The following is a 15,501-nucleotide window of genomic DNA, read 5'->3' as shown; positions in this document are numbered from 1 at the left end:
CAAGGTCAGCAACGCAGGTTAAACTGTGCACACTGAACTGCACCCTGTTATCTAAAGAAAGTGAGCGCTGAAAACCGTGTGATCTATATGTTGATCACTGCCTCACAGCCTTATCTTCACCCTTACACACACAAAAAGCCCTTCCCGCCTTTGAGAGCAAGATCTACAACTCACTTGTGGCAAAGGGGGGGGGGGAGAGAGGCAAGATGTAGATTTATTTTTAGCAAAGCTGCTTTTTGATAATGCTGTATGAAATGTGAAAGTCTTTCTGAGTGGAGGTTGGGTAATGTTTTCTGTTTTTGCTTGTAAACCAGACAAATGCAGACAGCAGAGAGAAGGAAGGGTATGTACTGCAAATCAAATCTCTTACCTACAAAGATATTATGATGTAGAAAATGGCCCCTTAATTTAATTAAGCTCTCTTGTTATCAAATTATTACCCGCATGGTCAGCAAGGCCTTGGACAGAAGCAGAACATAATCAAGCTGCTCAGGAAGCCTGTTAAGTAGTAATTGCTCCTCCAGAGAATCAATCAACGTCAGGATGGCTTCTTGTTGTTGACTAGTTGTAGGAAGAGACTTTGTTTAGTTTGTGTAGCCACGTGGCTCTTTCTTGTTGGTAGGGCAGGCAACAGCCTGCAAAAAATACGCATAGTGTCATTGGTAAGTTAAAGTTTACCGAGTATTTGGCACAAAGTATTTTTTTTTAATGTAAGTAGGTTTTGCTTCTAGTGTTGCTAATGCATTTACAAGTCCAAGTGAAAAGGTAAGCAAGCTGTTGAATTTATGCTTTGTATCCTTTTATTCACTTGTGTTTGGTCACAAAGCAGCCTGAGCAGTGCCAGTCATTGCCGTGTGATTAATTTTTGACTGAAATGAGGAAAAAATGGAGTGTTTTTTTTTTTTTTGCAACACATTACACATCATGCAGGATAACAGAGCAGAAATGTTTGCTAAGAGAGTGATTTAATGTGGGTTTGTTTTTTTTTTTTTTTCCATAACTGTGTAATAATGAAATTCAGTGTGAAACAGAGTCCTCAGTGTTTGCTGTGGAGAGCGTGAGTACAGCGTCAGCAACCAAAGGGAAGGGCAGACAGCAGGGCCTGCTCTGCCTTCCCAGCCACCAGCCATAGCAAAGAACACTCCTGGAGCCAGAAGCTGCCGCTTGTGTACGTTGGCTCAGCAGCCCCAGCCCCCAAGACCAAGGAAAATTCCGTTGTAATTTCGGGCTCTGCAACAGCAAGTACCACAGTTTATAAACTGAACACAGGAAAACAAGAAAGGTGTCTGTTTTAAGCCTGCTGCTTACTGGTTTACTGACAGCTATTTTTGGTCTCCGTCCCATGTGAGAAGAGCCTGTGTCTGTGTACCTTCAAACACGTGGCACAGTGATGCAATTCACACTCAGGAGTTGCTTTACAGCCAGGTGGGGTTATACCTGGCACAAATAATCCACCTCCCACTGAGCCCCTCCCAAAATGGCTGAAGTAAAAGACTGGCATTTCCCTAGCAACCTGGCTGCAGTCGGTTGCATCCAGTCTGTGCTGCTGATGTGCATGTGCGTAGTTCAAGATTTAGCTGTTGCTGCCTGTGCAAGAGGAAGTCCAGTGAATGTCCTGGCCAAGCAGCGTGCAAGATAGTGGACTTAAATGTAGCCTAGAAGTAGCTAGCCCTAAGAGATAGCGCAGTACGGGTCCCTCACATCACCAGCTGCTCGAGGGGCACTGAGGATATGCAGCAGCTGAATAGTAGAGAACGTTCTTGAGCAGCTGGGTGCCAAAGGAGCCTGTTACCTAATGCTTTCTGTTTCATTTTGCTACTTTGTGAATTGTGTGTCATTGCTTTTTTTGTCCTCAAACTGTACCTAAAGGTTTGCAGCAAAAAAAGTCAGTGCTTCCTCTTTACTGCAGTTATCTTTCCCTTGTACAATCGGTGTTCAAGGATGTGAGAAAACTCAGCTGTGACCTGCAAGCCACAGAGACCAGTGATATGAAATCAGGAACAGATGAGGCCCTGCTTCCTGAGCCTGTTAGGAAGAACAAAACTGAAAGAAAAACGGAAGTGGGTTGAGCAGGGCAAATTCCTCTGCCCCAGCACTTGACCATTGATTCATACTGCAAGCAGTTACATCTCTTTCTCCCATTGTTTATTTCACGGTTAATGTCTTTCAGCACCACTGGGCTACTACAAGTTCCACAAACAAACAGTGGGAATACAAGTGCAGAGAGGGAGGTGGGAAGCTGCATCATGGACTGGTCTCAGGAGCATGCCATTCTTCTGGGGGCATGATTCCTTCCTAGTCAAGAGCCCCACCAGCAGGTGATGCACCTGTGTCACACAGGGCTGCTCAGTTTCACTCTCTCTTGCCACAGTTTCTAGAAAGGGGCAGGCTCTAATTTTTCCATCAAGGATTTGATCCAGGTTGTTCCATTGATCAGTTTTGTGGTGGCAATGACGTACTCTGTGCCTCCATCTTCCATTTGAGATAGAAATCTCAGTGCAGCTATTTCTGCATATGTCACACCTCCCAGGAAGAACACCAGCGTGACTCGGTTCTCACCGTGCTGACCTGCACATACAGAGAAAGACAGGTTGCCTTTCCTTTATTTTAAATCTCCTATCCATCAACTGTCAGTCCAACTCAGACTGTCCTCAAACTAAAGTAAATTTAGGAGCTGATTTAGAAGAGAAGCCTATTGGGCACAGTAGCAGACAGCAGATGCAGACTCCGCTGCCAGCTCTGCAGTCTCTTTATAGAATGTGCCTCTGTCTGGCCAGGCTTAGTACTAACAGAGTGGTGCTGACCTTCTTTGTACTTAGTGTCTGAAACATTTCTATTGCAATAGAAGGGTTTTATACACTGATGAGAAGTTAAACAATGTACAACCATATAGTATTTTCAATAGGCACGGTGCTGTCGGTTAATAGCCGGCTGAGTACGTGAGTGGAAGCTTTAAAGAGGCCAAAAAGCTATCCAAAACGAACAGATAAAGTAGAATGAGACAGGAAGAGGAGACAGATACCTGGACCTTGCTTTCCATTTGCCTCATTCACACTGACAGAGATGCATATGCCTTTAAGAAGTGTGAAAACAAAACACAACTTACGCTTCTTCTGAAGGCCGGTCGGTAGCTGCTGCCGCTCCTCAAAGTGGGGTCCTGGCAGCATTTTTAACACCTCCTCTATGCTCCGCCACCCCGGCCTTGCCAGCAGCTGTGCCAGGCGCACGCTCAGCGGTGCGTAGCCACTGTACACATAGGAGATGTCGTTGGGGTTCTGCAAGGGAGAGCAGAGAGTGAGCAGCACGTGACTGCTACTTCATGCTGCAAAGCCGCCCCATGTGCAAGTTTTCCTTCTGCACACAGTCCCGTGGTGTTAGATACAGCTGTCACTGCAGGAGCATCTGTTTACCTGCTCGTTAACATCATCCATCCATAAGCGCAGGGTTTTCCGGATTGTTGGGTAGTTATTCCTACCACTTGTCTGCAGCTTCAGGAGCCCAGCCTTCTCTAAGTTGTTTAAGGTCAGTATATGTTCATAGCCGTAAGTCTGCAACATGAAGTTGTTTTTAATGCCGTGCCAATAATCTAGGAGCAGTGTTCAACATTTTCCCTTTTACTGTTTTTTAATCTAAAAGGTGTTTAAGGTCTCTCTAGTGTGTATCCCACTGAGAGCATTTAAATCATGACTGCAAAACACTTAATGATACAACCCTCTCTGTACATACTGTGTAACAGATTTAAGCACCTCCTGCATCATAGCTGCCAGCCCAACAAGCCTCAGTCTCTGCCTGTACACACCTGAAGTCATAACACTGCCCTTCTACAAGATGCATCTGTCTGTAATGCACAAGCTGTAGAGTGGAGGCTTTGGGGTAGATTTTCTTAGAAATTTATCAACGCAAAAGTTACAGCCCAACCTGGAGAATCTCTCTTTTATAATGGTCCAGAACTTTCTGCTTCAGTCCATTATTGCATACAGATTGCAAGCAAACGAGACGTAGGATCTTGATTAATGAATGTTTTTGAGCAATGCAGTCTTCAATATAATTGTTAACCTATTAAAACAAAACCAAACATAAGCTGTTAGTCAAAGCCCTGTTAAAAGCAAAAAGCAGACCTGGAAAGGAAGTTCTAGTTTTGACTAGTGTCTGCAGAAAGGCAAGAGAAGAAATGCAGCTGCTCTCCAGGCAGCTCAGAACCACCTGTCTAACAGTGATCAGCACTGACTGTACTGAGCACCTTCCTCCCAGCACACAGAGCCCTGTACACAGAGCTCCACCTGAGCACCTGCGCTGCAGGCAGAGGGAAGGAAGCAAAGCCTGGCAGAGCACACAGTGCAGGAGTGTCTCTGAGTAGGACCAGTGATATGCACCACTTGGAATAGCCTGCTGCAAACACACAAGGATACACACAAGGATGGAGCCAGACATTATCCAGATAAAGTGTTTTCTCTCTCAAAAACAACAACAAAAAAAGGAACAAAGAAAAATACATAGATAGTTTTTTTGAAGAGTTACTGGCTGTCATCATCTGCTTACCTTATCTGTGTCTATTCCAGACATGAACTCCTGTTCTACTGTTAAATTATCAAAAAAATCTTCAGATGCTGTGGGAAAAGAATAAAAACCAATGCAATAGCAACTGACAGCTAATTTTCTACATCTAACATTAACACCATTTTTGTCAAGGAAGTGTGTCTTACGTCTTACTACACTCCAGGTAGTCAGACTATTCAGCGAATGAATACTCACTGGTGATGTCTTTGATGAGTTCTGCAATGGAGGTGTGGTTTGCCAGAGAACTCCTTGCTGCCTGCATGTGTGGCAGCTGCGACACAAACTGCTTAATCTCTCCAACAGTTTTTGCGTGGTGTCTTTCCTAAAGAAATAAATCCATCACTAAGGTTAGGTGTTGTTCAGATCAATCAGCCACCCACTAACTGGGCCAGTCTATAATGGAACACAGTGCAAGAGCAGACTCCGTTACAGATGTACAGCATTTTGTCAGAAGAGTTGCACATTTACACTAAAATCGCAGCATTACCTGTAACAGTGCTTTGATAGAAGAGGCAAGTCATAATACAACAGGAACAGGGACTGTTTTTTTCTATTATACCATGCTGCCAATCACCTTTCTCAGACCAGCTGTGACTATCTGTTCCTCAGGTTCCCTTCCAGTAACAACTACCTTTTTTTATGCAGACAGTTTTCTTTACCAGCTGCCAGCAGACAGGGAGCTCTAGGCAAATGCAGACAGAGATGGGGGACATTTTCCCCACAAGGAGAAGCCTGCCTTTCATTGTGCCTGGCTGCAACAGTGTCCTAGATTTGGGGCAATGGTCAGATGAAACACAATGCAGACTTCAGCTCTCAGAGCAGCCCACAGGTCTGTATTTCATGTGGGCTACATGCCTCTTGCTGCAATTTAGAATACAAATAAATTGACACGTGAAGAATTTAAGTAAGCGGGCAAGTGCAGGCAGGAGAGTGATAATGAGAAGCCTGCAATCTAAGAAGTCTTCTGCCAATATGGTGCTGTTTCATTATCACCTATTACCTCTGCCAATTTTCTTTCCTCTTTTTAAAATAAATAAGTAAATTAAAAGGCAACAGTACAAATAATCCATCTTTAGCACCATCAGCACTACTGCAGTAACAGACATCTTCTAGGAGATGAGGCTAAGCACACACTACTTCAGTTAAGGTATCACTACTTCTTAAATGTGGCAGAAATGAAGAAGCAAAGTCAAAACAGCAGTGTTCTCTGGCTGGGGATTAGTCCTGGCAGCAGCTCAAGCTGCCAGTCACAGCCCTGCTTAGCACAGACCGTGTCTGTATCTGATGTCAGGAACGCCCGAGGGATGCATCGTTGGATACAGGCCTCACCTCAAAGGCTGCTGAGATGATCTTGGCCTTCTTGCTCAGCACTGACCCCACAGCATTGAAGTTCTTGTCTCGGATTTCAGCATACAGCTCCTCAGCTGAATTCAGCTGGAGTTTTTTAGGCTCTGTGGGGAGATCTTTGCCACCCTCGCCTTGCTTCTTCGGGGCAAACTTCTCAGGAGGGAGTTTCACGTATGCTATCAAAGGCAGAGAAATAACTCTGATAAGGACTTCACCAGTGTAAGTTAACAATGCACGCGGGGAAACCTGTATTCTGAGCTGAAAAGAGTTCTTGTCAGCAAAGCTATTATGAATGTCAAAACTACTTCATACGTGCATGTTAATTAAAAGAGAGCCTCTTGGTACTCACATGGGGACTCAGAGATGCACATTTATCAAAAGCCAAGCACTAAGTACCAAAGAGGCTTGCAGGCAGCCTTCCAGCCAGTCACCAGGCCAGCATAAAACCTGTAAATGCCTCTGGAGTTATTCTGCCTACTGCCCAAAGAGAAGGGGAACACCTTGACCGACCTTTCACAAACTACTTCCGTTTCCCTCAGTGTGCATTGAGGGAGCCACCCAGGCTGGATGGTGAAGGCATGCACTACAATTTCTGTTGACCAGAGGCTCCTTGACCTGCAGTACTCACTGTTCTGAATTCCATAGATTTCATCAATCAGCCCTTCGTATGTCAGCTGCGTGGCTAACGGTGTCAGCAGATCAACATTGCGGTCCAGCAACAAGAGGGTATCAAAGACTGGAAATATGGAGTTCTGGCTTCCAGGGAACTCACGCTTCATTCTGATCATCATGTTAGCCACGTGCTGAAAGGAAAACACATTGGTCTGTCAAGCCACAGCAGATGGATTTGACTTCTAGGCTGTATAGGTACGTGCAAATATAAGGGCACAATCCTGTATAAAGGAAGGGAACAAGAGGTACAAAGTGGCAGTCAGGTGGGAGCAGGACAAGACGAGAAAATCAGAGCCCTTTGCTGCTACTCTCTGCTGCTTAGCAGACAGCAGCTGTGGCCAAAGCACTGGCTTCCTCTCAAGCTGCTCCCTCATTACAAAAGGTACCAATTAAACTACAGGCTAATCAGAAAGGAGGAAAAAAAAAAGCATGGCAGCGAAAGGCAGAGAGAAGACAGTGCATGAGCAGTAGACTGTACATTTCCAGCTTTATTCAGCCCTTTTGATAACGGAGTGGCTAAGTGTTAAACTCCATAGGAGGAACTACTGAAAGCACAAAAGAAGCATACTGAAGAGCAGACCCTAAAATCAGATAACCCTTCTGACAGGGAGCCTTACAACACAGCAGTAATTGTCCTTTTGACCAGAGATAATGACAACCTGGTGGCTGTGATCCCAAAATTCCAATACTACAAGAATACACGTCTGGATTCAAAAACAAACTCCACAGATAGCATTTAACCAAACTCTCGTTCCACAGGACAAGATGGATTGAGCAGCGTTTACCTTACCCGGGCACATTCGCCCTTCCCAAAAATCTGGGGGATGGTTCCATAGAGAGCCTGCAGAGTCATCAGCCCCTTCGCCGCGTGGTACAGGCTTGTCTGGTCACTCTCCAGGTAACATTCCTAAACAACAAGGAGGATTTGATGGAAGGCGTCCACCCAACACAGCCGCTTCTTCCGTGCAAACGGATCAGAAGAGACACAGGCCAGGGAAAAACCTAAGGCCATAGGCAAATACAGACCTTATCTGTGCTGTTAGGTAAATCACTTGATACCAATCACTGTGAAATGTGCTACTCCTGGTTTGACAGAAAGAAGGAAGAGAGCCAGACTAGAACTGCAGTGAGCCTCTACCAAGGCCCATCTGAGAACACAGTAGCTCAGCACAGCACTGACAAGCAGCTGCAGGCCCTCCTGGCTATGTTTGCTAAAGCCAAGACAGCAAAGAACATCTCTTGAAAGTTTCTGTCCTAGGGTGCAGTTTTCTTAGAAAACACACATAATTTGTAACACACACAGCACCGCACACAGCTTTTCTACTGCATGTTGACATGAACTGTGCTGGTTCTTTGTAACGACTGATCATTTTAAGCCTTGTGAATGAATGCCTGATTTGTGAAAATAGCACTGGTGGTTAATAGCTTGAGGGATGGGATGCAGCTTGACTGTTCCTGCAGCGTTTAGTAAGACAGCAAATGGATGAGTTCAGGCTCAGTTCAGCTCTCAGAACTAAGATGCATTTGCTCTGCAGGGCCTTCTGCTGTTTGAGGGCCTCTGAACCTGACTCCAGGAGCCAGCACGAAGCAGCTGCCTTAAAGCTGAGCCGAGCTCTTACCTTGAAGGCGCTCTCAGACTCCATGGACAGCAGGTCCCCATCGAAGGGTATCAGGTCCAGGCTGTACTGCTCCCGGTGGATGAAGGACCCCAGCACGCCCTGCTCCTTCAGCCACTGCTCGCACAGCAGGCTGCGGCGCGGCACAAAGAGGATGTGGAAGTCCCTCTGGGGAGAACGGCCTCTGTCTTCCCTGGAAGAATCACGGCAGGGGCACAGCAAACAGTCACAACATCACTCGGCGGCACAGCCAGCCGGCACAGCGCAGGCTGAGGGCACCGAGCTTAAGAAACCTGCGTTCAAAACCTACTGTTTCCGAGTATTTGAAATGTTTGTTACCCGGCCTTTTGGACGCTCAGCCGCCGCTCTGGGTGCGGGCGGGGCAGGGCAAGGGCATCCCGCGGCCGTACCTGCGCACGTTGTCCGTGATGATGTCCATCAGCTCCAGCCTGGGCCTCACGAAGAAGATGACGTTCCTGACGTCAGCCTGGGGCAGGCGGCCCGGCTTCAGGGTGAACATCTTCTCCACCTCGTGCTCCTGCCGGGAGACGAAGCGTCAGCCGCCGCCGCCGCCCCCCTTTCGGAAACCAATCGTGATTAAAGAAAGACGCTCACCTTGAGCAGCGAGTACTGCGCGATCAGCCCGAACGGCCCGGTCAGGTACTCGTCCCACACGATGGCCTGCGGAGGGACAGAGAGGCGCTGGACCGCGCCCTGCCGGCTCGGCTCCCCTCCCCACCGCCGCGCCCCGCACCTTGGAGCCCGCGCACTTATCGAGGAACTCGCGCAGCTCCCTGCGCCCCGCCTCGCGCAGAGCCGTCAGGTTCACGCGCCCCGAGCTCAGGTGGGCCGCCATCGCTCCCGCCCGGTGGCGGCGGTCAGCTGACGCATCACGTGACAGCCGAGGCGGTGCCGGGCCTCGGGGGCTGCCCGGCCGCACAGCGTCCCCTGGTGGGCGCCAGGGGAGACGCGGCGGGACACGGCGGGCGGCGCGTACGACGCTCGGGGAACCGAACAGAAGAGAGCAAACGCTTTTTTTTTCTCAAAATATAACTTTAATATATATATGTATATACACACACACACACACGCTCACTGTAGAGAAGATGAAAGAATGCCGAAAAAAAAAAGGCATGCCTCAAACTGTTTCAGGTGTACGCAGCAGATGGGTCTCTAAAGAGCCCACAGCAGCGCCTTACCCCGTCTGCACTGCACACCCGAGGCAGGGTACTGCAGCCCTCCGGGCCAGAGGCAGAGCTGGAGGCCAAGGGCACAAACTGCAAGGAAATGGAAATTAACACAACATAGTTCTCAACCCAGTCCAGTGTCAAAAAAAGCTTAAAAATCTAAATGTACAAATGCAGCTTTAAAATGGTTTAGTGCAAATATGAAAATTAACAGCATAATTTTAAAGTATTTAAATAAGCTTTAATATAACTATAGTGCTTTGTTCCTATACATGTTTTCCCACCAATAGATCCAACAGCACGGGGGCACGACGTGTTAGAGCTGAAACAAACCCAGAGCCTGGGAAGCAACAGCATAAAGTCATCCATTAAATCATTTATTTATACCTCACTTAAGTTTAATAAAGGGAAACGGGGTACTTATTAGTGGAGGAGGAAAATATTTATGAATTTACTGACTCTAAAGTGGATGGGCAAAGGGAAAGGGAGCAAGGGGGTCAAGAAACACCATCCCCTGTCCTGACATTCAGCACACAGAAATGCTGGTTGTGTAAATGTCCGATGGGCACGCAGACAGGCCGGCCCTGGCCGCGTGCTGTGTCAGAAGGTCTCGTCGTCATTGCAGTCAGCTGTCCAGTGCCCAAACATCTCGCAGGTGTCGCAGTAGGGCCGCTCCTCCCGCCTGCTGCCGTGGTATGTGGAGTGTGGAGGCTCCTCCAGCATCTGCGCCTGGGTCGGGCAGTCCTCGGTGTCGTGGAGATCAAAGCAGCCGCAGATGTCGCAGAAGAGGCGAGGCGTCTTCTTGGACAGGCCTTCCTCCTCACTGCAAAACCAGCACCAGCGCGTGTCAAACAGAGCAATTATCTCTCGTAATTCTTTAGGTAGCTCTGCTTCCCTCCCGGTAAGCTATCTCACAATTACTGAACCTAAGAAATACCACGCTGGTCAATAAAATATTGTTACAAAGACTCTCCTGAAGATCACAGTACTCCACGTTCCCTCACACTACACTGTTCACTGCACAAACTGCTCTGTGTAAACATGTGCACACATAGAGGCATTATCTGAAAAGAAACACAGTGAAGCTAGTTTCTGTTCTTCATTAGAGAGATCAGAACTCACAATTTATGAAGTAGGTTTTCATTCTGTTTCTTGGACTGGATCTCCCCATCTCAGTGTAGATAATGGCATCTTAAGGGCAAAGACTCTTCTATGAAACTTGGAAAGGACCGACCTCAACCAACACTGACAACAGATACGTTACAAGACACCAGTGCCTGTGGCAGGTGAGTACTGAGGATCATTTTGCACCACCCAGCACCCTGCAGTAATAGACCTAAATAGATTCAGTCTACCTCAACTAAGGAGGAAACTACGCATTTGTTGTGGCAGCTGAAACCAGGCTGACGTGTTGTGCAGCTGACAGAACTGACTCCTACCAGCACCTCCTAGAACACAAGCCGAGACTTCCCATTAGGATTTGTACCTGTCATAGTTGATTGTCTCCTCTTCATTGCCATTGAGGGCTGCTTCACACATTCTTTGTATTTTCAAGTTCAGTTCTTCATTTCTCCTTTGCAGATCTACTATCACTGAATTCAGGAAGTCAATCTGTGACATTAAAGAACAAGAACAGTCAGAAGGTTGAGGACTGCATGTCCACAGAAAGCAAACACCACAGGAATGGCCCTCAAAATGACAGATGTTAATGGGTCTCAACCCACCACCACCAGATCAAGCTCTTTTTCTAAGGTTACTGTTTCAGCATGAGAGCCAGCAGTGTAATTCTGATCAGAAGTACATCTCTGTTCCTCTGGACCTGTTGCTCAAGTGGGTGCACCAGGGGCTGCCACGTCACTCCCTGAGCTACCCCAGTGGTGGCAGTGAGGCAGCACAGTGCACCCACGTGGCATTTCCTGAAGAGGTCCGAGCCACTCAAAGATCAGCAGACAGCACTATGAAAGTACTACTGGCAGTAACCAAGTAATGCTTGGCAAATTGTCATTGTGCATAAAATAAAAGTAAGGCAAGAAATGGAACAAACCTCTTGCTGATCAGAAGAAAGCATTGTCATCAGCAGGTGAATTCAGGGAGGGATAAAAAAAAGAAATTGGTGGTTACTTAATTGGTTAATTGCACTGCTTCTGACCTCTGTACAGACCGTGTCACCAGTAAAGACTTTTAATCAGCACGACCAACTCCAGTGATTTAACAGCACTGCTATTCCAACCATGCATCCTAGGCCTTTGTTGTCACAGGCAGCCCTGTTGCACTGCTTTCTTTCACATGTCCACTATGATTACTGTATCCTTTCATACACATTTTTCCTAAATCTGTTTGAATCATATGGTAACAGAGCAGCTAGTTCCTACCTCTACTTCTCCCGCTTGCTTCCTCATGTTATTCTAGCCATTGACATTTCCCCTCAACAGCAAAAGGTGAAAACAAAAAACTGTCTATTGTAGTCCCGATTTCCAAAATGTGCTAAGAACTGTATGTGGGAGGATTGCACTGTGCCTATAGACACACTGCTGTTTTAGCTCACTGATGTTTCAGATCAAATACCTGTTTATCTTCTGCACTTTCATCTTGAAGTAGATTAGCAGCAATATCACCTTTAAAGAGAAACAAAAAAGCAAGGCATAAACAACCAGTTATTCAAAGCATGAAACATCCATGGCTTAGTCAGAGACTGAAAATAGCGGGCCATCTCATTTTAACTATGCATCTAACAGCTGCAAAATCTGCAAGATGAAAGCTGACAGCACAGAGAAATGAAGAAGCTCTCTCTTTTACCTGAGGGGCTAGTTACAGTTAATGGCTGTTCGCTTTTTGCCTTGAGTTTTTGCTCCAAATTCTTCACCTTTTCCTCAAGTTTCAACTTATCAGACTCCAGTGACTTAACCACTGACTGTAAGGTTTTTGCAGAAGCATTTTCTCCACGGAGCACCGTGATCTGCAACAGTCATTAGAGAATGTTTAGGTCCTCCAGAATGAAATGAAAGCACAAAGGCAACATGCTAAGTGCTAAACTGCCACCACAAACACAGGCCAGCACTCACCTAACTGGGCATACACAGACATCTAAAGATTTAATTCTAAGGTTTAACTATGCTAAGTTAATAAAGTAAAATAAATCAGCCAACTCTTCAGCTACAAGTCAGACACTGCTAGCCATGGGGTTTTCCATAGGATTTTCCTGCTTTTTCTCCTTTACCTCATTTCTGAGTTTTTCCAGTTCTTCATCTTTCTGTGTGATCAAGGCACTAGTGTCACTGATGGATTTTTGTAAAGATGCTCTCTCTTCATCAATTTCTTTTTTCAACGTTGATTCTCTAGAAGAAAACCAAACACAACCAGGAATCATCTCAAGAATAAGTTAATGCTGTTGCCTAGAGAATAATTTCAAGTATTAGGATACCATAAGAAGTTGTTCTTCAAAACAAAGATCAGTTCTGTACGTAACTAAGGTTTAGTAGCTGTACAAACGTGTCAGATGTCACAACTTTGGAAACAAAGCAAGAAGTTTACCTAGGAAACACATGCCAGAATCTGCATATCATCGTATCCGTTTGAATTTAAAGAAACGAGTTAATAGACTGAGGAGACACAGGATAAACAAACATGTTGCACAATGTTCCACCAAACCTAACATCAAAGTTTTGTTACTTCTTGAAAATTATTGACAAGCAACAAAACATGCATGCAAAGCTCATTATACAAGTTGTCATGCAAAGCATTGGTGATGCTGGAAATATCAAATGGTCCTCACTAATTTCAATAATGTTATTTCCTGAAACAGATACTTAAGAGTGTTTGTAGGCTTTTAACAAGTCCTGTTTCACAGAAATCCACGTGGGATTTGTTTTACTTCATGAGGGGTTTTAAAAAGAAATCCTCCCAAGCAGACACAAACCCTTTCTGTGTACACATGTCCTGGCTTCCCAGCTTTTTCAGTTATCCAATGAAAAAGAGCAATCACTTCTGCCCACATTCCCTACCCTGTCAGTGTCCTTAAGGCATCACCACAGTGATGTTCTCACACTAACACCAGCAGGTCTCCCTGGAAGTCAAGGATGCGCCCCGAAGAGCAGCTGTCCTCTGATGGAAGGACTTTTGCTATTGAAGTTCTGTACAAACTAAACAGGTTTTTGTTTAAAAGAATAAAACCAAAACAAAAAAGGCCACCAAAAAACAAACAAACAAACAAAAACTTGTTACTCCATAATCTGTGTTTACTTATGTAAAGGAGAAATCTGCTTTTGAAAGCACCACCAGTGCCTGGCAGCTGACTGTCAACTCTCCAGGCCCCTGAAGCCAGTTCTCTATGTGACTGCAGACATCTCCATGCAGATGACTGTGGTCTCACCGCTCAGAAGTTAGCTATTTTTCTTCTTCCAGGCTCTGAGAGCTGATGAGAGCTAAGCTGTCAGAATGCGTATCCACAGAGACCAAACAACATCTCAGTAAGTACATAAAACTACGCTCTCTGTGCTGAAGGGACAAAGAGCGGAACAATCCTTGTGGGACACTATGCTGCAGGTAGGGATAGCTGACAGGTCCAGGCTGAAATTCTTTATATCCACAGTATCTACAGTTAGTGAGAGCCATGATACCCAGAGCGTGAAATACAGCAAATCTCACCGACTTGATAAATGGGAAACTCAACAAGGAGGGCACAGTTAACGTAATTCTTCCATTGCTAAGGTTATACTCAGAAAAGAAGCAGCAAGTGGAGAATCTGGGGTTTAGAAAAGCTGGTGCAGCTACCAAAAAAGAACCAAAAGGTTGATTTTGGTCTATTTTTGCAATGAGAGAATTTGATATAAAGAGAAATGCAACAACAAGCTGCAGATCGCACGATCTTGCCTTGAATACAAGTTATTCTCCTGTTAACAAAAAGGGCAGTGGCATTTAGCAGACCTCCTCATTATCCTTTATCACATCTGATTCAACAGAGCACTAAAAGCATGTCAATCTCAGTGTTCTTCAGTAGCATTACTCACACACTCTAGCCTAACCCATGTTTTTAAATGCCAGGGGTGTGGGAAAGTAACCCTGCACATGTCCAGGATGCTGCTGCCCTCTGCAATCCACAGAGCTGCACTGGGAAAGAACATCTGCAGGATGCTCCTCACAAGCTCCCTCCTACCTGACACTTTGCCCAGGTTTTCCTTTTGCTCTGCACACTGCATTAAAAGGCAGATGGAAACCCCAGCAACTCATCTCATGCTCAGGAACTTGCTATTGAGCCACTGTTTCAGCTGTTTGGTCAGATCCTCATCTTAGAGATGAAGGCCAGACGTATGCTTTCTGTACACATACGGTGGACTGCCATTTGTTGGCCTTGTAAAAAGGAAGCACAAGAATTCAGGCCGTTGGGAAAGGTAAACAGTTTGTAAGCATATAAATATATATTTATATATAGGAGTGAGAATACTGTAACACAAGGGGAAAGAAATAAGAGAGGGACAGAGGAAAGAAAACAAGAGGTGGGGGGAAAGGTTCTCATATTAAGCATTGTTTTTTTCCTTTACAGAGCAATGTTTGCAGAAACAATCCTTTACAGCTCTGGTTAGAGGCCCTCTAAAAAGCACAGACTGGACAGCCTACAAATAGAGTGGGTAGATCTCACTCATTACTTATACTTGAGTGGGGATCACAGCTCACTTCCAGCATCAGCAGAGCCTGCCCCACTGATACCCTCAGCACCGTTTGCACTGCGATTCAGATGAGAGGCAATACATTCTACAAGGGGAAAATGGAGGCAGTGAACTTAAACTTCTTCCCTGGAAGTCCGTATTCAAAATATCTGCTTGCCAATAGCGATTAAAAAAACCCTGTCGGTTCACTTCACGTGCCAATTCAGAATTTCACTTTCAAGAGGAGGTTAAAGCGCATTTTGAGCAGTGTGTGGAAGTCATTGGAGACAGGATTTTTTTGTTTGTTTTTTGTTTTTATTGGAAAAAAAGCCCATCACCCAGATTCTTCCCTTACTACAAGAATCAGACATTCTAAGAATGAAGCAGGTACCTTAAAGTGTTACTGGGGAAGCTTTAAAAATGCAAGATAACAAGAACCAAACGTTAGAAATGTGGAATAGAAATGCCAAGTACTGTAAG

The 15,501-nt window shown here is 45.6% G+C and overlaps 2 protein-coding genes across 8 annotated transcripts in view; both read right to left on the bottom strand.

Moving 5' to 3' along the window:
- Nucleotides 1-2,123: 2,123 nt before the first annotated feature.
- On the bottom strand, nt 2,124-9,058 carry VPS33A (VPS33A core subunit of CORVET and HOPS complexes). Its single transcript, XM_042866025.1, has 13 exons — nt 8,947-9,058; nt 8,808-8,873; nt 8,603-8,730; nt 8,196-8,385; nt 7,367-7,483; nt 6,533-6,707; nt 5,887-6,080; nt 4,753-4,879; nt 4,540-4,607; nt 3,919-4,056; nt 3,411-3,548; nt 3,107-3,275; nt 2,124-2,568 (listed from the first exon to the last, which is right to left on the bottom strand). Exons 1-13 carry the CDS (start codon nt 9,046-9,048, stop codon nt 2,375-2,377), a joined length of 1,806 nt encoding a protein of 601 aa, XP_042721959.1. The 5' UTR covers nt 9,049-9,058; the 3' UTR covers nt 2,124-2,374.
- A 677-nt stretch (nt 9,059-9,735) lies between these two features.
- Nucleotides 9,736-15,501, bottom strand: part of CLIP1 (CAP-Gly domain containing linker protein 1) — a 62,883-nt gene continuing 57,117 nt past the window's right edge. For all 7 annotated transcript variants that reach the window (XM_042865345.1, XM_042865349.1, XM_042865347.1 and 4 more), the window contains 6 exons: nt 12,597-12,714; nt 12,176-12,335; nt 11,945-11,994; nt 11,424-11,429; nt 10,866-10,990; nt 9,736-10,202 (listed from right to left, as the gene is read on the bottom strand). In XM_042865345.1, coding sequence (XP_042721279.1) covers nt 9,980-10,202; nt 10,866-10,990; nt 11,424-11,429; nt 11,945-11,994; nt 12,176-12,335; nt 12,597-12,714 — 682 coding nt within the window. In that variant the 3' untranslated portion in view covers nt 9,736-9,979. The remainder of the gene's footprint in view (nt 10,203-10,865; nt 10,991-11,423; nt 11,430-11,944; nt 11,995-12,175; nt 12,336-12,596; nt 12,715-15,501) is intronic.

The sequence above is a fragment of the Lagopus leucura genome, unplaced genomic scaffold (assembly GCF_019238085.1).
Source record: "Lagopus leucura isolate 7727_CA_CO unplaced genomic scaffold, USGS_WTPT01 Super-Scaffold_806, whole genome shotgun sequence".
In the NCBI taxonomy this organism is placed as follows: domain Eukaryota; kingdom Metazoa; phylum Chordata; class Aves; order Galliformes; family Phasianidae; genus Lagopus; species Lagopus leucura.
Note: the sequence above shows the minus strand (reverse complement) of the source record. Positions and strands in the feature narration are given on the sequence as shown.

Bases quoted from the DNA above. Each gene is read 5' to 3' on its own strand.
- VPS33A (XM_042866025.1), bottom strand. From the start codon at position 9,048: ATGGCGGCCCACCTGAGCTCGGGGCGCGTGAACCTGACGGCTCTGCGC. The intron at 6,708-7,366 runs GTAAGGTAAACG...TTTTCCTTTCAG, and splicing joins GGAAGGGCGAATGTGCCCGG to CACGTGGCTAACATGATGAT. The intron at 4,057-4,539 runs GTAAGCAGATGA...TTGTTTTAATAG, and splicing joins CTGGAATAGACACAGATAAG to GTTAACAATTATATTGAAGA.